The 21,766-nt window shown below is 42.4% G+C and overlaps 1 protein-coding gene across 2 annotated transcripts in view; it reads left to right on the top strand.

Moving 5' to 3' along the window:
* Positions 1-223: 223 nt before the first annotated feature.
* cnnm2b (cyclin and CBS domain divalent metal cation transport mediator 2b) overlaps positions 224-21,766 on the top strand; it is a 35,449-nt gene continuing 13,906 nt past the window's right edge. For both annotated transcript variants that reach the window (XM_062387539.1, XM_062387538.1), the window contains exon 1: positions 224-2,014. In XM_062387539.1, the coding sequence (XP_062243523.1) occupies positions 526-2,014 (1,489 nt within the window). In that variant the 5' untranslated portion in view covers positions 224-525. The remainder of the gene's footprint in view (positions 2,015-21,766) is intronic.

Raw genomic sequence — 21,766 nt, 5'->3', positions numbered from 1 at the left:
TGAATACATTTTCATGGGAAGTATTTCTTTATAAAAAGTTTGGAGTTTGAGCTACAGGTGTATCAGCATGTCCGTTCACCGGGTGATGCGATACACAACATGTAAATCCCAATCTGACATCTCATAATTGATGCAATATCCTTCCCTTGCATCGAATGGCAAGTCAGAGCTGTGGGTCCGGATCTGCTGCAGCGGATTCGTGTTGGAAAAGTCACGAGCAGAGTCCTGTCTCTTAACATGAGGTGCACTTGTTTTGGAATTTGATTCGCCGACCACGCCGCGCACGCCCCGCCCCCGGGCCGACGGCGCCCCCTCATTGGCCGCGGCCGTCGCCTGTCTCGGGGACATCAGGGGAGGCACGAGCTGGCCCGTAAGCCTGCGCTCGCGAGGCATCAGTGTCGGACACGTAGTGGGAGCGCGCGGGTCCCGATGCACAAGTGGCGGCGACCCTCTGCGGAGATGAAGGCGGACTCCGACGGGCTCTGAGTTTCCACTGCCCTTTTCATTCAGGAGCTCGGTTCGCCAATGGTTATCAATATGGCAGAGCCGTTATCCCAGGCACCCCCTGCTACAAAAATGGCGTCACTGAACCGGGTCCGAGCTCTGGCGATGATTTTCTTAACTGTCACGGGCTGTTGTGTGGCCCCGACAAGTGGCAAGGAAGGGTCCGAGGAGACCGTCATCATCGGCCTGAGGCTGGAGGACACGGACGACATTTCCTTCATGGACAGGGGCTACCTGCGGCTGAGTGAGCGCTCCCGGGTGAAGCTGAGGATCTACGGGCAGAACATCAACAACGAGACCTGGTCCAAGATCTCCTTCACGGAGCACGAGCGCAGCCGGAGCGTTGACAGCTCCTCGTGGGATAACCAGAGCCAGGAGGACCTGTCCAGCCCGCATCCCTGCGGCATCAGGACCTCGGATATAATCATATTGCCCCACATCATCCTGAGCCGAAAGACAACGGGAATAGTTGAAGTCGAGGTCAAACCTCTGCGGAAAACGGAGAGGAGTAAATCGTACTACCTTTGCATCGCCACCTCCACACCGGCCCTGATCGGGATGCACGACCCGTGGACGGAGACCACTTGGATCTACCACAACGGGGATGACACCAACGTGATCGTGGTGGAGGAGAAAAAGTTCCTGCTGCCCTTCTGGCTCCAGGTCATCTTCATCTCCATGCTGCTCTGCCTGTCGGGCATGTTCAGCGGGTTGAACCTGGGGCTCATGGCCCTGGACCCCATGGAGCTCCAGATCGTCCAGAACTGCGGCACGGAGCGGGAGAAGAATTACGCGAAGAAAATCGAGCCGGTCCGCAGCCAAGGGAATTACTTGCTTTGCTCGCTCCTGCTGGGGAACGTGCTGGTGAACACCACGCTGACCATCCTGCTGGACGACATCGCCGGCTCGGGCTTGATCGCGGTGGTCATGTCCACCATCGGGATAGTGATCTTTGGGGAGATCGTGCCCCAGGCCATTTGCTCCAGACACGGCCTCGCGGTCGGGGCCAACACCATTTTCCTCACCAAGTTCTTCATGCTGCTCACCTTCCCCGCCTCCTACCCGGTGAGCAAGCTGCTGGACTACCTGCTGGGACAGGAGATCGGAACCGTGTACAACCGGGAGAAGCTCCTGGAGATGCTGCGCGTCACGGACCCGTACAACGACCTGGTGAAGGAGGAGCTGAACATCATCCAGGGCGCGCTGGAGCTCAGGACTAAGACCGTGGAGGACGTGATGACGCCGCTGAGGGATTGCTTCATGATCCCGGGGGACGCCACCCTGGACTTCAACACCATGTCCGAGATCATGAAGAGCGGCTACACGCGCATCCCGGTGTTCGAGGGCGAGAGGTCCAACATCGTGGACCAGCTCTTCGTCAAGGACCTGGCCTTCGTGGACCCGGATGATTCCACGCCGCTCAAAACCATCACTAAGTTTTACAGCCACCCGTTGCACTATGTGTTCAATGACACCAAGCTGGACGCGATGCTGGAGGAGTTCAAAAAAGGTGAGGCAGCCCATCACACTATTTCCTTTATCAAGAGTGAAACGTTCCCAGTTGACACCACCCTTGACACCTGTAAGGCCAGGTGAAAGGGTCACTTTCTAACCGGTCAGAGAGATCTCTTGACCCTCAGGTGATAAAAGTTTATTGCACAAGCAGGTTGGCCTTCCACCTGTCCACCACCACCCCCTGTGCAAGAGCCAGAGACTGACTGGTGAGTACTAGTGTGTCCCAGGTCCTGCAGCCTCTTACAGCTCTTCCCTTTCAGGATGCCACTGCTCTGTCCGTCTGAGTCCTGTGAGCCAATCCCCCCAAAATGTGCATAACCTGATTTGTTTGTTGTTGTAGGTTTTTTCTTTTTGGGGAGTAGCAGGATAAATTCTGGTCCCCTTCACGATTTAACAAGAACTCCCCGGTATAGCAGAGGACAGGGAGGAGGAGGATGGGGTTGTTGTGGCACTTCTTATCAGGCCTGCCTCACTAAAGTGGCCACATCAGGAGTGAGCTGAACTTGCCACAGCCTCACTGGTCACTTCCTGTGAAGGGGAGGAGGAGGAGGAGGAGGAGGAGGAGGAGGAGGAGGTGTCCTTATCTTTCTCCATCGCTTCCATTCAGCGTTAATGTTCACACACTCTCTCGCTCCCTCTCTCTCCCTCTCTCTCTCTCTCTCTCTCTCTCTCTCTCTCTCCTCGTATACACTCTCTGTCTTACTTTCCTTGCCCTCCTCCCATTCATTCACTGCCCCCCTCCCTCCATCTCTCACTCTCTCTCTCTCTCTCTCTGATTTGTGAATGCATTAGGACATGTGGGAATGGTGCAACGGCAGTGCTGAGGTTATCAGGTGGGGGCATCTTGTTTGAGAACCTGCTTAAATCCCCCCCCCCCCCCTCTTGCCTCTCCTGTGCTTTGCCTCTTAGTGATGGTGGCGATAACTCCCTTTTGCCCAGCCCTGGAATGCAGTCGTGTGGATAATGAATAACAGCCTCTAACACCCTCGAGCCCCCCATGTGTTGTGTTTGTGTATGCGCATGGTGTTGGAGAAAGATGTTTACCTCGCCCGTGGTTTACCTGGTGTTTTGCATAGCCACCCCCCCTCCTCTCTCTGCTGTTGCCTGTGACTGATTCCTGGCACTGTGTGTAGATGTGAGCCTGTTCTCTCTTCCCGGCAGCCGTAGGAGTGATTCACAGAGACACCTGTCGAGCAGCCGATTTCCCAACGTCCACAATGTGAGGGGAAAAAGCACTGATAGATGCATCGCGTGCACATTCGAATATTCACTTTCCTTTTAAGAGGATTAATTGGGGGGTTCAGAGCTACTCATTGAGCTCCATTACCAGAAATTAGGGGAGGTTCTCCATGCCAAATTAGCATTACATAATATACTCACAGGGGGGGGTTCATCACCGCTGACTATTTAAAGACGCGTGGTAGTTCTGAGCAAAACAAAGAATAAGGAGGACTAACTGCCCCATTTAATATTATTACTATAGTTATATTACAGGATAAAATTCCTGCAGTATAACCTCCCTCTCTATAACAGATTAGACCTTTCTATTATATTTTATTTATTTTTAAAGTCTGGTCCGACAAAACAAGGAATGTGAAGGTGACACTTTTGACATCCATCCATCCTTCCCTCCATTAATAACAGGGACTGGAGCTAATCCCAGCTGTCATTTGCTATACACTCTGCACAAGTCACCTGTGTATCTTTGGAAAATTATTAATTAAATAATAATATTTTATTTCTAATATACATTGGAAATATAATGGTATATATCATAATATTTTCTGGCATTTTATCAACAAAACAATCAGCAATTTAATTGAGGAAAACACCTGACCTACTTCACTGACAAACGGCATGAAGTATGAGTCGTGAAAGAGATCTGAGCATGAAAGTAAAGTTGGCTGTGCTACTGCAGGATCAGAGAGAATCCATAAATTGCTGCTATATAATCATTTCATTATATCATCAGTGACATTTCAACAAGGTTCATATAAAACAAGTAACTCCAGGGCTGACTGGGTTTCAAATCAACTGGCAGTTCACTGGTGTTCTTAGGTATCTGCGTTGGTCACTAAAAGACAAACACATTATGTTGGCAGTGTACTTGATGCTATAGCTTTAGCGAGAAATGGCAGGAGTAGTGTGTCTCTGCTGCTGGCCAGGAGCCAGAGGGAATTCACCTTTCAGCTTCTCATGGAAGTCATAACCAACAGTTGCAGGGAAGGCGGGGGGGTCAAAGTTCCTTGTCAATCTGGCTCTGTTCGCGGCGCACACTCAGTTCAAAGTGCTTTGTATTGTAAGTCACTGTTAATTAATTTGATGCCGCTTGTGGAGCTGCACAGTCGTCTGAAGTCTGTAACAAAAAAATCCCCAAACCCACACCGCGTCGCTCGCGCTGGACACCGTGTCGGAGTGGCCAGTGCTGCTTTGTGTTGGATCTGAACTTTGTGTCTGACTAGATTTCCTTTATGCTCATGTTATCAATTTAACAATGTGACAGAACTCACTGTAATCCTATTCTCCAATTTCTAATCAACAGAGAAATTACATAAATTAATGTTGCCCTAAAATGAAAAGCAAAAAAAGTGTGAAAAAGTCAGATTTAAACCCACTGTATGCCCATTCTCATTTCTAAGTGGCTCGACCTTGGGCCTAGGTCAGGGGTTAAAGTAGGATTTATGCGGGAGCTTTTTAATGCAGGCGGACACCCTTCTGGAAACTTCTGACCCTGTCATTAATTGCTGTTTGTCTGTGATTGCAACAATTACTGTCATCCAGGGGCTACTTGTCAAAGCTGCAGGTTTAGCGGTTAATGAGTAGGTCAGTGTGTGCCATTTGGGACCAGAGAAACAGGAATTCAACTTTCCCTCTCGACTTCAAAGAAATGGGCGATATTACTGAAAGTGAAAGTTATTCACCAGCTCACACACAGTGCAACCAGCCTTGTGAGAGGAGGGGAGGGGGCTGACTGTATGTATGGGTCTTTGGAGAGCTCAAATCAGGTTGTGCAAAGGTATTCTTCTCCAGCACACAGTGCTCTCTGCCCCCCAGGGAAGGCACGCCACTTGCCTAACTTGTATTTGGGAGTTTTTTCCGAGGGGGGCTGAGACGGGACCCAGCAGAGGCAAGGAAAAGTTTCCCCCACAGTTTTCCTCAGGCCTTGCTAAGACTGGACAATTATAACACTTATAACACTCCCTCTTGTCATCTCTGACTCTGTGTGTACATTGATTTGGTTACTCCACTGTTTGTCCGCGACAAACATGGTGTTTCATGTAGGTAATGCAGCCCTTCTTTTCAAGCTGTTACATTTACATTCATGTTAATAGTACTCCTCCCTCATCTGAACAAGATCCTCTTGATAAATGATCAACATCACGTTCAGCTGTCGCTCCCCACCTCAGGTTTTTGGGCCTCAGTGTTTCAGAGTACCGTCCCCTGTGTAAAAGAGCCTACATGAGGTCTGGCACGTCTTGAACTAGTTCCCCCAATTGCTGCAATATAGGCCAATCTATGCTTAATTCAGATTCACCAGCCTTCACGGTCTCCCTGCTCAGGGCTTCGTCTTAAAGGGAAACTGATTTTTTTACTCTGTCGGTCTTCCTGAAATCGTTTTTTTTTTTAAAAGCAGTTTGGTGTTTTGCTTCAGATTTTCTTTTCTTGTGTTTTTTGGAGCGTACTATAGCTAATGTCTAGGACGCATGTTGGAGTGTTTGCCTGGTAACCCTTGGTGCAAACGCTGCAACAAGTGTTGGGATTAAATGGCATCATGTTGGTTGGAACACTTAATGTTTCCTGATGAGGGACACCCCTTTGAACTCAGCACGACGTCTGCTGCCAGCCGCTCACTTTATCAGAAGTAATTACCTCGAATCAAAGGTTGTCTGCTTTTCCCTTTACTTTGTATTATCGGAGATGTCATTATTAGTAGAATCTAATTTTGTTACAGAAGAACTTACAAATGGAAATAGCACAATGTGTGATTACATTAACACATATTAAAAAGAGAGCTTATTTTTGTGCTCGGTTTTGTTCATTTCTTCATTCACCTGTTCAGTCATTTGGCAATTAATCCTCACTGAAAGAAAATCTTGAGAGTCGTCTCTATGATTTATTGCATGTGTTTTATTTAAGTCTTTTGAGTGACTTTTGGGTGAAAGAAGCCCAAAAGTGCTGTTGTAGCAACCCTGTATATAGTAACCTCTTTATTGTAGCCTGGACTTTGAATTTAAGGAACCACACTCAATGTTTTGCATGTTTGAGCCTGTTTACCACAAGCCATGAATAATTTATATCACTTCTAACGGTTCTTTTAAACCATAGTTTTAGAGTCGTGTAGAAATGAAATGTTTTTTTTTACCTTTTTCACAGTTGGATTCACAATCTGTGGTTATGAGCTCACTTACAGGACAGTTGTTATGAAGATTCTTTCGTTTTTGTTCATGTTTAGTTCTCTTTGCCACTTGGGGCAGCAGAACCAACAACATGGAAATATTATCCTCCTTTTAAGTTGTTGTATCAGCAAAGAATGTCATATTTCAATTAGGCAACTACTTCAGACTATATTTGGAGTAATTTCTGGAGCTAGCGACTGGAGACATAAACATTTGTTATGATTTTTTCAGGATGAACAGATAGGATTTGGTGGTCAAATGTCAAAGGTCAAGGTCACTGTGACCTCACAAAGCTGTTTTTGCCTCGTGAATGTGATATCTCTGGAATTTCCGTCAAAGAGTCCTTTCACATTAGGCACAATAATTCACTTTGACTCAAGGATTAAATCACTTGATTTTGAAAGCCAAAGCTCAGAGGTTCAAGGTCTCAGTGGCTTCAGAAAGTATCTTTATGTTTTTCCGAAACGTCATATCTTAAGATCAGCTTGAGGGGATATCTTCAAATTTGCTACACAGATTCCTACAGACTCAAAGATTAACTGAACCGACATTTTGGGGGTTGAAAGTGTAACCTTGCATATATTTTATCTGGAATAACCAAACAACATATTATAACCAAACAACATATTATTACATGAGGCCCAGACATTCACTTGGACTCAAGCATGACCTGAAGACAAGTTGGTGGTACATTTATGACAAGGATTTGGACAGAAGAGCAGATCCAGGAATTTGGTTCTCTTTCTTTAACATTACAATACATTTTTTCAAGTTTTCCAGAAAACCATTCATGGATCTCTCGATGAAAAAAATCCAGTACACTGTCAGAACTGATATCTATAAGTGTGTACAGTTTGGTGAGGCTTGATTAAATTGAATTAGACTGTTGGGCCATGGCGGTGGTATGAGCTCTACTGAGAGCTTTTTCTTGTTTGTAATATAAATCTATGATAGGGTCAGAGACAGGCAGTTAACCATATCCCCTGTTAAAGGTTATTATGCGTGTCTATTCATTAGTATTCTTTATTAAGACATTTTACAAGGCTTTGCTGGAAACTTTCATTACATTTTGAATGTGATAATACTGATGCAGCTTTTAAGATGATTAAACATTTCCACAATTTTTGACTCATTCCAAACTTACAGAACGGAACAACAACCATATTGACATCATGTCTTCACTACCATTTGCATATTGTTTCGCTTTAGTGTCCTTGAACTCACCGCCAAGGAAAGATTCCCTAATGATCCCCTCTAGCACATCAGTATCAGAGTAGCATATTGTAGTAGGCTGCTAATTAAAGAGCTTCCACCTGTGATGTAATAAATATTGGAGTAATTGCCATGTATAATGTCAATGAATGATTGACTTATGGTGACTTCCATATCGTCTGGATTGAACTCTTGTTTGTGTTTGTTGACTGGCTTTCGAATTGGCCTACATTCCTCAGATTCTGGTACAACATGGAGTAGGCTTTTAAGACCCGATTAGTACAACAGTTGAGGAGTGTGAATATGGGCGCAGTGCATTCCCCAAAGCCTGTCTGATCGGGCATTATGACTTTGGTTTACATCCCGGCACTCCATATGTATCTCAAGAGCACCAGAGAAGTCTGTTGGCAGTGGTCCTGATTGGCCAGTTAGTGGTGTGGTCCTGTGCTTTGAGTATCCAGGGAGTTGCTGCTACTGTGCCACAACTCCAACCCTTACCGTTCACCATACCAACAACTGTTTCCTTGTCAGCTAGCTCACTGTATATTTACATTTAAAATGAGTGGGACTTCAAATTGGCCCTGCTTGGCAACCGACAAAAGGTGCCACAGAAAATAGAACATGCGTTGAAATTAAATCACGAGACATCAAAAAAGTCCCAGCAGCTTTGAAGATGTTATTTTATGAAGAGTCACTTTGAAGAGATAAATTCTGTGTATGTCGTTTGATCTAAACCTCTGTGATCCGGCCCTCTTGCCTCTGTCGAGCAGCGACAGTGGGCATTTATGGACGCCCACTTAGATAAAGGTTGCACGAATCTGAGGCATTCATTGTGGTAGAGAGATATTATTGTATTACTTATGTGTCTTTTTGTGCAATCTTTTGTTTGGATGGATTCATATATTTATATTTCAACACCTACTCTTTTGCTCGACACAGTTGTGAAATCATATGTCAGGTCACATCTTTTCCTCTTAACAACTTCTTTGATTCATTAGTGACTCGTTTCTTTTCTGGTAGCCTCTGACGACCACCATTCCTGAGAAAAGGCTTTGGTAGTTTTGTGTTGTGGATGTAGTTAAGAAGCTGAGTCTGCTTCCAGCACATGTTGCCAGGGATCTGTAGCCGTGCACTACTGAGCAAAATTTGTTATTACACAATTGAGAATGCAGCCACCCCCATGTTCCTTTTAATAAGCTGTTTCCCAAAACAGAGATCACACAGGGTATGACGGATCAAGGTAGTAACAGTATTCGGGATTAATAATTGACACGAGACCAGCTGTATTACTATAACAGCTGAAGAGTGATGTAGAGATGAGTGAGTACTTATTTGCTTGATTATGAAAAGGCCTGGATTTTACTGAGACACATGAGTAAGCAGAGTGTGCATACATTTTTGAGTGTATACTCTTTTTTTGAAGCATTTTAAAAGTAATTTGAACTGTGAAGTGTTGTGGTCTCAGGATTTTTTGCAGAATTGTTGACATTCAGTCAGTGTTAATTGGATGGTTCAAGTCAATTATTACACAGCTAAATGCAAGGAGAGTTAATTCAGGACAATTAGTCAACATCAAGAACACAAAGATCTCTCTCCGAAAGCAAAAAAACATAAACAAATAACATAATTCATAACGTTACAACATAAAACTACAATTATTTCTCAGTCACGCTTATCCAAAGCAAATTAGAACCCAGAGACAACACAAGAGCTCCAGTAGAGAAGAATGCGCTGAAGTATCTTGTTCAATAAGACCAAATGCAGGAGATCCGGTAAAAAGTACACAGTAAGTGCTAGTCAGGCTTGTAAGGAAAGGAGATGAACTCAGAGGAGATACGTCTTTAAGACTCTGGACTGTGGTTGCCTTTTGTGAAGGGATGGTGATTCCGGATGATATTTCTTGGAGGAGTTCAGGGGACAAGAAGTAGGATAAGCCCATTTGATTGAGTTCAGGTACTGCAAGTGACCCTGAAGTTACTCTGTCGGCTTTAGAAACTTGGATTTGAAGCTTGCAGCCAGTGGAAATCGATGGACAACAGAGTGACATGAGCTCTTGTCTGCAGATTGAAGAAAACATCTGTAAGTGTTTCACTGAGCACTAAGGCCATTCATAAGAGCATCTCAGTGGGTGAGGCGAGATAACCATGACCTGTACAAAGCTCTGACTGGCTCCCTGAGTCAGGTAAGGCCCGCTTTCTATAGCATGTGGAGAAAGATGCTAACATGGTCTGAGAAGGATAACTTTTCATCAGACATGGCACCTAGCTTTTCATGACCTTGGTTGGTGAGAGAGGAAGAGGTGGAGTTGATGTTGAGATTGATTGGTGGGGATGAGTAACTGTTCAGTCTTAGAGAGGTTTAGCTCAAGGTGGCCTTTCCATCATACATGACTGATAGACAAGTTGAGACTGCGACTGTGGGATCATCTGGCACGTATGACAGAAGGGTTGTTTCACATTAGCATATTGGTGATATGAGACGCCATGCCAGTAGATAATTGGACCAAAGGAAGTTGTGAATATTGCAAAGAGAAGGGGTTTCAGCAACGAGCCGTGGGGCACCACCAATCAGTTGGGAGGGGATGGTAGAATGACATTTGTCCATGCCATGACACGGAACACACAATGAGATAGAATTCAAACCGAGAAAGCACTGTGCCCTAGATGCCCACCGGAGAGTAATAAAAGTTCATTCAGATTAAAAAAATCTGAAATTCATACTTTTGTGCAAAGGAATATACTTTGTGTCTCATGTGAAGGGATAATGTTGTAGATATGTTTGTTTTCACTGTAGTTATGTCTTTAAGATGCTATCAAGGTAATTGGGGCGTTCTGCTTTATGTCATCCTTATGAAATGAAGGGAAATTGCTGCCATTAGTGTCCCCGTATGATCATTTTGAGGAGGAGCAGAATAATTATGATGATGATGATGATCCCTGTGTTGCAGTGATTATTGTGTCTTATTAGCAGAGGCTGAGATGTGCAAAATTCTACAAACCCTGAATTCAAGGTTTGCTGTGAAAATCTGTCCCAGTTTTCACACAGTAAAGTTTGTTGCACTGGTTATTGAGCTCCTGAGGTAGAGAACTATAATGTTACTGTTCTTTCTGAAAGTCTGACATATTGATTAACTGGCATCTCTTTGACATCTTTTGGTTCTCAGACGTACAGTAAAGCTGCTAATAGCTGCTAATAAACATGTGCTGTGTGTATGGTTGGATATCCGTCTCTCCTACAGTTGGTTTAGTTGTTTTCATATTGATATAAGTATGTGTGTTCAAATTATTATATCTTTATCTAGTTTATGTTTCACTCGGATTTGAACAAAAACGAAAATAAGGCCCATTCAGCCTGTGCCTCACAGAGGGACAGAAAGCCCTCCAGCTTGGTCAGCCTGGTAACCAGGCTCTGTGCAGCACACTCTGGGAGGCAGAGCCACTTGCTTGTGCAGCAAGTCCCATCCCCCTCCTCCAACATTCCCTCTCTCCCTCTTCTCTCCATATTGTCCTCTTGCCCATTTCCCTCAGTGTTATAAATTACAAACGACACAAACCTTCCAGGCCTAATGCCCTGCCATGGACGCCTTCCAAGCTGCACTTTTTGGAGAGCCAAGAGGCTGGCTTCATTGATAACACCGGGCACACTGTCCGTCTCTCCATTTGCTGGCAGGAGAAAAGCCTAAGACGGGCCCTTCACAGGCCCAAAAGACACCAGCGCCTTTTTACAATCAGCTGATGGAGCTCACTTTTCTGAGACTTCAGCAACGGTAGTGTTTCATTTCAGGCGGCCATTTGAAACGTATAAGTAATAAACAAAACAACGGAAAGACTGAGAATCACAACTATATCCAAAAAGATGCCCTATGATTTAGATTTATGCATATAAGAAGAAGCAGTGTGATTTTGGGGGGACTTCAGACACTACTGTTTGGGGTTCTTTAAAATTTAACACCAGTTATGACTTATTAGAGAGTGGTCAATGGGCCATGATGTGTCATTCTCAAAAGTGCAAGTGATCATTTCATTACCACACACTGCCACAGAAGTGATGCTAACTAAATCAATCTAAAGTAGACCCAGCTCAGAACTAAAAAGATTCATGAAGAGAAGAAATTCCCTTTCACTCAATAGTAAACAAAGGATTTATCAAGATCTCAAATAGCCACTTAGTTCCACCGATCGGCCTTTTAGTCCTACCTGTTAAAATACAGCAGATTCTCTTCTCACATGTGACGAGGACGAGGCATGTATGAGGACGAGGCATGTATGATGTTAGTGTAAAAAGCAGTTTGAATGCACATTTTTTGAGCCACATCCATATGCAGCAATAAGCAGTTTATCTATAAGCTTGGTTCTAAATACACAGATGCATTTTTGGGTCACTCAGTTCTCTTGGTATGCCTGCTCTTTTCCCTCTCTGGTGTCTCCCATCAAACAGCAAGGGGGGAAACTGCTAGTAGAGCCCCACTATGGGCTGCAGGCCCCTGCCACTGCTCCAGCTGACCCTCCAAACCCAGATCCAGCCTCCAGGTCTTAACCCCATCTGCAGCTGACCCTCCAGCTTGAATTATTATTCCTGTCCTGTTTGCTTCCATTGCAGATGGCGACTTTGCTTTGCTCATACAGTATATTTGAGTTGTTTTTAGTCAGCGATCTAGTCAGTTCATGTCTTTTTCTTGTGCCTCAGGAGACGGCTGTCAGTGGCCTTTAGTGTTTGAAATCCTACAACTTGCTTTTATATTGTTGGGAGAATTTTCCCTCTGGAGAAAATGAGTGTAACAAGTGTAAAATTTAAGTGACATTTCATGAGTTATGGTTAATTTTTTGCTATTTGAACATTATGTTCAAATATGTCCTGAACACTTTGACTGCAAGGTGGCAGTATTTGAACTCACACAAGCGCAAATGATTTAATTTTATATTACTCATCACTATAATGTTTGTTGTTCTATATTTTTAGTCTGGGATTTTACCTCTAACTTATGTTTCTCCTTAATTGTTAATATACTAACATGCTAATGAGCATGTCGTTGAGATATACAGTGAGTAAAGGTGAAAACCAAAATCAGCTTCACATTAGGGAATACACAGCCATTGATGGTCTATGAAATCACAGCGGGACTCAATCTGCTGTTTACCTGGATGACATCTAGCAAATTAGTTCATATTTCTCTCAAAAACAATGATAACCTATCTCATCAGAATGTATGCAGTTTTAGAGAATAAATAAGTAAATAACAAGTCATTGTTGAAAGTAACTTCGTGAGAATAGTGTTGCAGGAACTTCGTGCAGGTTTCATGTTTTCCTCAATAACCCACATTCTCAAAGCCTGTTGCACAAAGCACAAGAGCTTTTTTTATTGAATACTTAGCTCATTCTAGCTTTAAGGATTTTGCCCCCGGATAATTGTTTTGATTGAGGTATTAATTATGAGTTTCAAAGCTGCAAGTGCTCTGTGCCAGGTGTCGGACCTGCTTCCTCTGCTTGTTTCACAAGTGAGGTCGAATGATTCGGCAGCAGCAGCAACAAGGCTGTGACATGTTGTTGTGGATATCGTTGCTTCCCAAAGTGTGTCGTTGCAGGTAATTTAACTACAAAACAAAACTTCTGCTTAGTGGGTGAATCCATTTGACATATCCCAGCCCTATATTGCACCCCTGGTTCAATATAGTATGACACTGTATGGAAACAAATTGGTTTTGTCTCTGCATCTCAAATGCTCAAGTGTTCACTGCACACAGAATTTACTTCTGCTAAAACCCTGGCAGCAAAGCTTAATATTGTAGGTGCCTTATGTAAACATGCCATATATAAAATCAAATGTTGATTTTATTAATTCAAACATTTTATAATGAAATATTAAGTAGTTGTTTTGAACCTCTGCTATAGCTGACTCCTCCCAGTTGACAAATTTTTCTTAAGTTGCAGTAAATCAACAGTTATAACATGAAATGCTTTCATAATATATTTGTGATTTAAATATGTTCATCCATCCATTTACTGTACCCCTTATCCTTTAATGGTCTCAGGGGGTTGCTGGCGCTAATCCCAGCAGACATTAGGTGAGGGGGGGGGGGGGCACCCTGGACAGGTCGTCAGTGTATGACAGGGCCGGGATTTGGTCCTTCACATGCGATTGGATTGGATGTGGTTCAGCGCATATTAAACTTTACAGAGATGTGATCACTCTTCTATGCTGTGAGATCAAAAGTCAGACGATTATGAGGAAATTAGGAAAATTTGAATCAAATCTTTCTTTTTCTTGCCTTGTTGTTTAGTCTGTGGGAACAAAACTATTGTACAGCGCATTGAATTTGTCATATGAGTTAGGTACACAAAATTTAAGGGAAAAGATGTCATCCAACTGGATGATACTTAATTTGACTTTCTTAAATATGAGTGTATATTTTATATTTCAACATGACATTTGCCATAAGTGTGTTATATCTTGGTAAACCTACAGTGAAAGAACAAGGATAAATAAATAGGTTCTCATGATTACTAATTGCAAAAGTTCAATCAGGAAAAGCTATTAACAGATCTATGCACTGTGTGGATTAAAACACAAAGGATACATAATTCTCCTTGACAATAAACCACTGAACAACCAGGTAGACAAGACCAGGTAAGATCAGTGTATATGATGGAATCTGTGCTTCAAAATACTGCAGATTTCCATCAAATTGGAGCCTTTACAGCTAAAGTCTTTGTTTATGAGGGCATGCATTAGGATTCAGGTCAAGTGTATTTCCTAAATTGTTTGTCTTCTGGTGTAACTCGCAGAATACTAGATTGTCCATTTGCCCAGCGACAGACAGGAAGTGAATAATGAATGAAAATGAAAGTTATCACAGATTGTTGATATGATGTGATCTGCAAGCGCTAGACAGCACACTGTATCCAGAGTGTAGGCTGTTCATATTCTGTATGAGAGTTGCTGTCTGTTGACAAGCGAAATAAAGATGGCAAGGAATCAGGAGTGGTGAAATGTTACCATCACATTTATTGCTAACATTAAAAGAATATTAAATTCTGTAATATTATGAAGTTCCTTGGGCTAGCTGTGCCGAAAGATTTGACGATTATAAACACGTTTTCACAATGTCAAATTGCAAACTTAAAACAAACATAATTGTACTTTTTACATTTTTGCTTCTTCGAAACACCCCCGCTTGGTTCTTGTCATTGTAGTATGATGTGCTCACCATTCAGCAGTTACAACACTCACATAACAGAGCAGCACCTGACCACAGGCCCATTCATTTATCCCCTCTGGTTTCCCATTGATGCCTCTCCTTATGACTGAGGCCCAGAGGAATCTCCACCCAGGGGACCTTTCAACAACAAACGCAGCCAGCTACGACAGCAAGCTGCTTCTCTGAATGAACAACAATGTCATTCCAGCAGTGTGCGTGTGTGTGGCTGTACTGTATGATTGTGTGTGTATGTGTAGCGAAACACCACTGGCTAGTAGCAGTAGAGTGATCTTGTGACCAAGGCCTTTTAATGATGGTTAGGAGCTGTGAGCAGACTTAATGTCTCTGCAATACCCTGATTAGTCCATATCATGGTCGCTGTATTGTTTGACTCAAAGGCCATCCCAGGCGAAGGGAGCAAATCATCAGTGCTTGAGCACAAACACCCAACTGGCTGACAGACTTATTTTTACACTGCTATAAATCTGCTTCAGGGGACACTGCTTCAGCTGCCCTGAATTAGAATAAAGATTATAAATATACATGATCAAAATAAGCGACCACAGAGACGTATGCTGTCTTCTTTCAGGCACAAAGAGCTCGGGGGTTTCTGACTGAGCGGGTTGAGTTTGTGGCTTTGTGGGCACAGGACTGTGTTTGTGACAGGACCACCCTGTGTCACTACGCACGACCTCCGCTGACGTCACATGGGCAAGTTCAACATAAAATCCAATGTTACCGTTTGAATCTCAGCTCAAGTGATGTCAGTGCTTCTCTCAGTGAAGACGGATACTCATAATTTAAGCTGTGGTCATTATGCCTCCGTCTGCAGTAGTTAAAGTGCTCAGCTATGACTTGCAGATATTAGACTGCGATCCCAGCAGATATTGGACAAGAGGCAGGAACAGGTTGCCAGCTCATCACATAGCCAACATACAGAAACAACACAATATTTCGTTTCGGTATGTTGATCGGAGAGATTTCGTGCCCTTCAGCCTCAACTCTGCTCCTCGCGTCAACACTACACCTGGCATTCTATCGGTTGATGAATTTTGACTTGTCGCACAATTAAAGTCTCAAGGGCATCAGAGGAAAAATCATAGATCAGAGGAGTAATCTGGGAGCAGGCCTTTCCCGTGCGCACACAGAAGCAGCATGAGTGTGAGTATAAGAGCTGAAGCTGGAGCAAAGGAAATCTGTTCAAGCTACAAAATATCTGAGTGACAAGCACAGTTAGAACACAAGAGGAATAAATCATAGCTGAAGCAGGGAAATTCCAGTGCAGGGTTTTTGAGTGAAAGCATTAGAGGAACATGCTGTGAAGCAACGCTGTAATGTTTAATATATAACATTTTCAGGTGAGGCTGAGTCACAATATATAAAGTGGTGTTAGCTAGTATTAACATTAACATTAAGTAGATACCAGTGTATGGATTTGCACTTGGGGCAATTCTCAAATGTTGTTTTCGAACTTTAAGTCTCTACAGGAAACTACATTTCTTGTTCTTGTGCTTTCACATCATTTTGTGTTTGAAGTGTTACATTACAATAGTGACTAAGGGGATTCTTGTATGTTTGACGTCACTCGTAGGATTTCCTCAGAAGTTTAGAGTCTCTGTAGAGCAGCAGCAGCAGCAGCACTTCCCCTCTAAGTCAAAGGTCAAGGTTAATTTGTCCTGTATTTATATTAACAAATTTATAGAATGCCATTTTTCTGATTAATTTAAAATACTTGTAAAGGAAATAGGAACACTTATACACACAAACATACAGACACACATTCCACTTATGTCTCCAGATAATATGGGCAAAGACAGAATGATGTTATTTCACTGTCTGTATTCAAACCAAATGTTTATGTAAATGAAGACGTTATAAATAGTCGGCATGTTACCAGCATCAGGGTAGTGGATTTGCCCATGTTAATGGAAAAATGTGTACGATTATTTTGAAACGTAGCTCCCTCTTTTTTTTCTTCACTGGAGGTAAGATCATCAGATGGGTTCCCATCACCCTAACATTGCTCTATATTTGTCAGGGCTCAAATGTTTGGAAAAAAAGGAGGAGAACAAGAGAGTGGAAGGGCAATGATGAGTGAACAGGACAGATACTGACCCCTCATACTCCCACCCCAACTCTGCAAGCCTTTTGCGCCTATTTATAGGGGGAAAATTGCGCTATGGAAAAATATGACAAAGCTGCATTCCATAAATAAGCTGGGAATGGTGGAAAAGAGCACACGGCTAAGTCTCTGAAGGCCTGAGTGGTGGTTCTCAGGCTTGGCTTTGGAGCCTCCAAACACCACAGGAACAGGGCTGTAGCTATCATTAGCCAATCCAAATTAGGTGCAACATTTTCGGAACAATGCGGATATTATGAATTGGTTCTTCAGTACAGCTCGTGTTTAGTCAAGTGCAATTGAAGAGCATGGTGCCAGTTTATCACCAGAGGAACCATAATGGAAATATACCATTTGTGTTAGTTTTATGTTTTATTTTGAGGAACAAGACTCCATGGCTCCACGTGTTTGGGATGTTTTTGTTTGCCCCATGTTTCTGTCTCTTTGGTTTTAACGTTTTAACTACAAAACGCCGATGTTCTTTGTTGATCCTTGGATCTTTCCTCCAGCACCATCATAGGCTTTTGAGGGAAATGTCTCAATAGTTTCTTAATCATTCTGGTGATCATAAGGTCAGTGTGCTCAATAAATTGGTTTATGACCAAATACCTTCAATGGTAGTATTAATACCTTTAATGGTAGTATTGACATCAGCATGTTAGCATCATCACAGTGACAATTAAAAAATACTCAGTTCATTTGTATTGCACTAATTCACAACATACATAATCTAAAGTCATTTTATATGGTAAGGACCAAACCTTACAAAACCACGTCAGCATGCTAACTTTAGCATTTGCATTTTATTCCAGCCTTACAAAGGCATGGTTAAAGACTCTTAATCTTGTTTATCATTATTTATTTTTTAATTCGATTATTTGAATCACACAAAAATGAACTAATAAATGAATACACAATTAGTGGCCATGGCCCTGGGTAGTGGATCTCTTGCTTTGCATATTCATCTTTTCATAGCAACTGTTTAAACTAACTCTGAGACACATTAACTAAACAATGTGTCGTGGTCCCCGACTGTCTCCTCAAGGGGATTAATCACTTCCTGGTACCTTAGTACCTTGCTGCCTTGTTGTTAAGGGAAGCAAAATAATCCTCTCTGTGTGTGTGAGTGTGTGTGTGTGTGTGTGTGTGTGTGTGTGTGTGTGTGTCTTGACTTCACTCAATTACAAATGTAAACTGAAACAGCCATTTACAGTGCTAATGACTCAACCGTTATTCTGAGAAATCTTTCAGAAATCACATTTAATGACTGTAGTGTTCCAGTTTTTGACCAAGAAAACATGCCTCTTTAATGTGAAAGTGAATTGACCCCCGACCCTGATGTGTGCAGTGTGCCTGTGTGCTGGACTACCCAGCATGCATTCAGTCTCGGCCCAGCTAGACAGCCCCAGATGTCAGGCAGCAGTGGTGGCGTATAGGACCCCAGACGACTGGTCTTTGCAAGGACACGCTCTCCCTGAGGCCCTCTGCCAAGTTCCAGGCTCCAGAGGGTCCAGAGGGTCAAACTCCCCACTCTACCTCCAGTCCCCCCCACCCCCCACCCCCCCAGCCACAATATCCAGCGCCATAACAACAGCTTAGGAGCTATGAATAAACAGGCTGTCATTGTCTAATAATATATTTATGGAAGACAGAAGCTGCATTTTTTTCAGTAGACTGTTATTTTGTCTTTGTGGGAAACTGGAAGGTATGCATCTCATCTTGTGGGACAGCGAGACAAAACGATTTGGAGTGGAGCTTCTGTGCAAAATAACTTTGTGTGTTTGTGTATTTGTGTGTTTGTGTGTTTGTGTGTTTGTTTGTGTCTACCATTAAGCGAGACAGTGCTAGACTTTAGACACCAGAAGAGGAGTTTGTATGGATACAAGACTCATAAACTGGCAACTTTTATATCTTTATCTTTGCTAAATCTATCGTCAAACAATCCCACATGACTTGAACAAAAATTATATTTTACTTTTTGACTCTCAGCTGCTGTCAACATTTCTCTTAATGAAGAATAATATTCATGATATACACTATAGTCGGTTATGCCGCAGTCCCTAGCTAACAGTTAAATTGCTCGGCTACTTACAGATATTTTTGACCAACATCCTGGTCAAAAACATGTGGGAAACCAAATAGGAAATGGAAACTGCAGTGCGTTTATCTGGCTGTATGCCTATCTGTCTGTTTGTATTTACATTCAGCCATCCTAGCAGTATGAAAACTCTCAAGGGATTGAAACATTGGTTGTTTTGCCATTTTTGGCTAAGCAGAAATATCTCAACATCTTTTTGATGGATGTCACTCAGTTTTGTACAGACATTAATGGTCCCTAGGAGATGAAGCGTACTGATTCTTATCCATAACATGGACCAGACTATTAGTCTTCATCAACACTGGCTGCACTCTGAACCCAGCTTTGACATAAATGCTTATATCAGTGTGTTAACATGTGCTCTAGGACAGGACATATTAACCTGGTCAAAGTCGTAATTTAGCAAATGATCACCAAACACAAAGTGCAACTGTGATGTGGATGTCATTGGCTTGGCCGGTCTTAAGTCATGAACAATAGAACTGATTATATTTGTGACCTGGTGATGATGCTCGATGAAACAGTTGGGGATCATCAATAGGAAGTGGGATGGTTGTAAATTTGACGGAAATACATCCTGTAGTTTGTTTTACCTTAGTCTAAAAACGTAAACATCATGCATAGTGCCAGAGTCAAGTCAATTCACCTTTATCACTGGGATTATCCTCTTGGGGCCATGAATCTATGTACATAGTTGTACCAATTCAAAACAATGTTATTAAATCATTTCACAGGAAAAACGACAACTTGGACCTCTTGGTGGTATAAGGGGAAAAGTACTGGAATCACCAAAGTCATTACAATTCTACCAAGTGGGGATCATAAATTAATCTTCTGGTACTTCTAGTACCGCACTTTGTGCCAGCTCATACAGAAGTTGTGAATATATTTCACACGTCACATAAACAAATTTGACCTGCAGGTGGCACTAGATCGAAAGCCAGGGACTCTTCAATGTCATAAGGATTCATCCTCTTGATAATCCAGCCAATACTTGGGATATTTCTCTGTGGAACAAGAGAAGACGATGGCTTCCTTGGATTCACAGCTGAGAAAAAAATATTTTCTCAAAACAGACCTAATTACTTCCATATACAAAATTCAGAATAATATGTGGAAGACATCTATTCCATGGAATTTGTGAAATTCGTGTCTCCTTACATTGCTTCCCAAGGGACAGACCCTAGGATAAACAAAACCAAACGCTGCATAAACACATTTTTCTCAGTTACTTTCCATTCATTTTTATCCTGTGTGTAATGCTTTTTCTTCTAACTAGTGACATTTTTAACCTCTGTTAAAGCTCTTACCCTAGGTCATCTTTAATAGTGCCCCAAGTTACCTCGTCAGTAGAAGAAGGCGATAGTGTTGATGTGGACAAACATCCTGTTAGCTTAGCTTGTCTAACGAGTGAATATCGAAGATTGTGTTTGCTCTTTTCCACCTCTTATCAGTTGGCTTACATAAAGGTCGGAGTTCAGGCCTCGTTTTGTGTCAGAAAGGTGAGGTTCAGATTTGTTGTCCATTCTTTCTCAGATTAAATCCCCATATATGGAGAGTAGAGCAGTTAAAGGACAGCAGTTTTACAATACAGCATATGCAATGTACAAATTATGTAAGGGGAATGTTTCTGTTATGTTCACCATTCTGTGGAGGCTAGACTGGAAAGATGACATTACTATTTTGTAAGGTGGCTTTAATTAAGATTATTTGGTAACATTTTGAATTGTTCCTTCTGAAAAGTTATATATTTTTATCACCACCAAGAAGGTTATGTTTTCATTTTCGTTAGTTTGTTAGTCAGCACGATTACGCAAACCATTCAAATGATTTCCATTAATTGTGTTGAGAAGTGGAACACGACCAAAGCAAAATCCAATTTTAATTTGAATACCCATCATTTTATTACTGCGAGATCTGACATTTTTCAAAATTTTACTTGTCACTTTAGCATGATCAATTCATGGATCTTAATGTAAAAGCTCAGGCATGTATAGGGGACTGATGTGTTTTTGTAAGGAGACTGTTTGGTATGCAATCTACACTGAGTGCCAATCTACATGAATACATTCTTAAAGAAGAAATTTGAAATTGAAGGAAATATATCAACGTGCTTTCTTGCTGCGAGTTAGATAATAATACTCTCATCAAGTCTGTTTTAAATATGAAGCTTGAGCTCTAGCAGCCTCTTAGCCTCCTATCTTAGCATAAATAATGAACAATGACAATGTACAAACATGAGATGGGGTTGCTTGGGGTTCTCATCTAAGTCTCGGAAACAATGAGGAAAGTGGATTACCAAAATATGGTAGTATTCCTTTAATGGGCCCGGAACAAATACATGAGACTGTTAACAAGTGTATTTGTGCTGAAAACAAAAGATTTGAAATGAGAATAAATCTTCACATATTTTCTGGATTTTCACATTATTGTGTTTTTTTTTTTTTTTTTGTATCTCTTTAAGATAAGTTAAACCAACAATGGGGAGCTGTGTTTTTATTCCTGATGGGAGTGGATGCCATTAAAGTGGAGGAAGTGAACATTGATCTGTTTCACTGTGCTCTGCTGGCCACTCCATTTGCCTTTTCCCTCCCCGGGCAGTTTCGAGTAATTGCTTGCTCAAGGACTTCAGAGGCCTGATTGCTTTAACCCACCAAAGCCCCATTTGTGTTTGTCCTAGTTAAACACAAGTCCTCAGTGATAGAGCAATATGCTGTAGATATCA

This window comes from Platichthys flesus, chromosome 5, assembly GCF_949316205.1.
Source record: "Platichthys flesus chromosome 5, fPlaFle2.1, whole genome shotgun sequence".
NCBI classification, from domain to species: domain Eukaryota; kingdom Metazoa; phylum Chordata; class Actinopteri; order Pleuronectiformes; family Pleuronectidae; genus Platichthys; species Platichthys flesus.
Note: the sequence above shows the minus strand (reverse complement) of the source record. Positions and strands in the feature narration are given on the sequence as shown.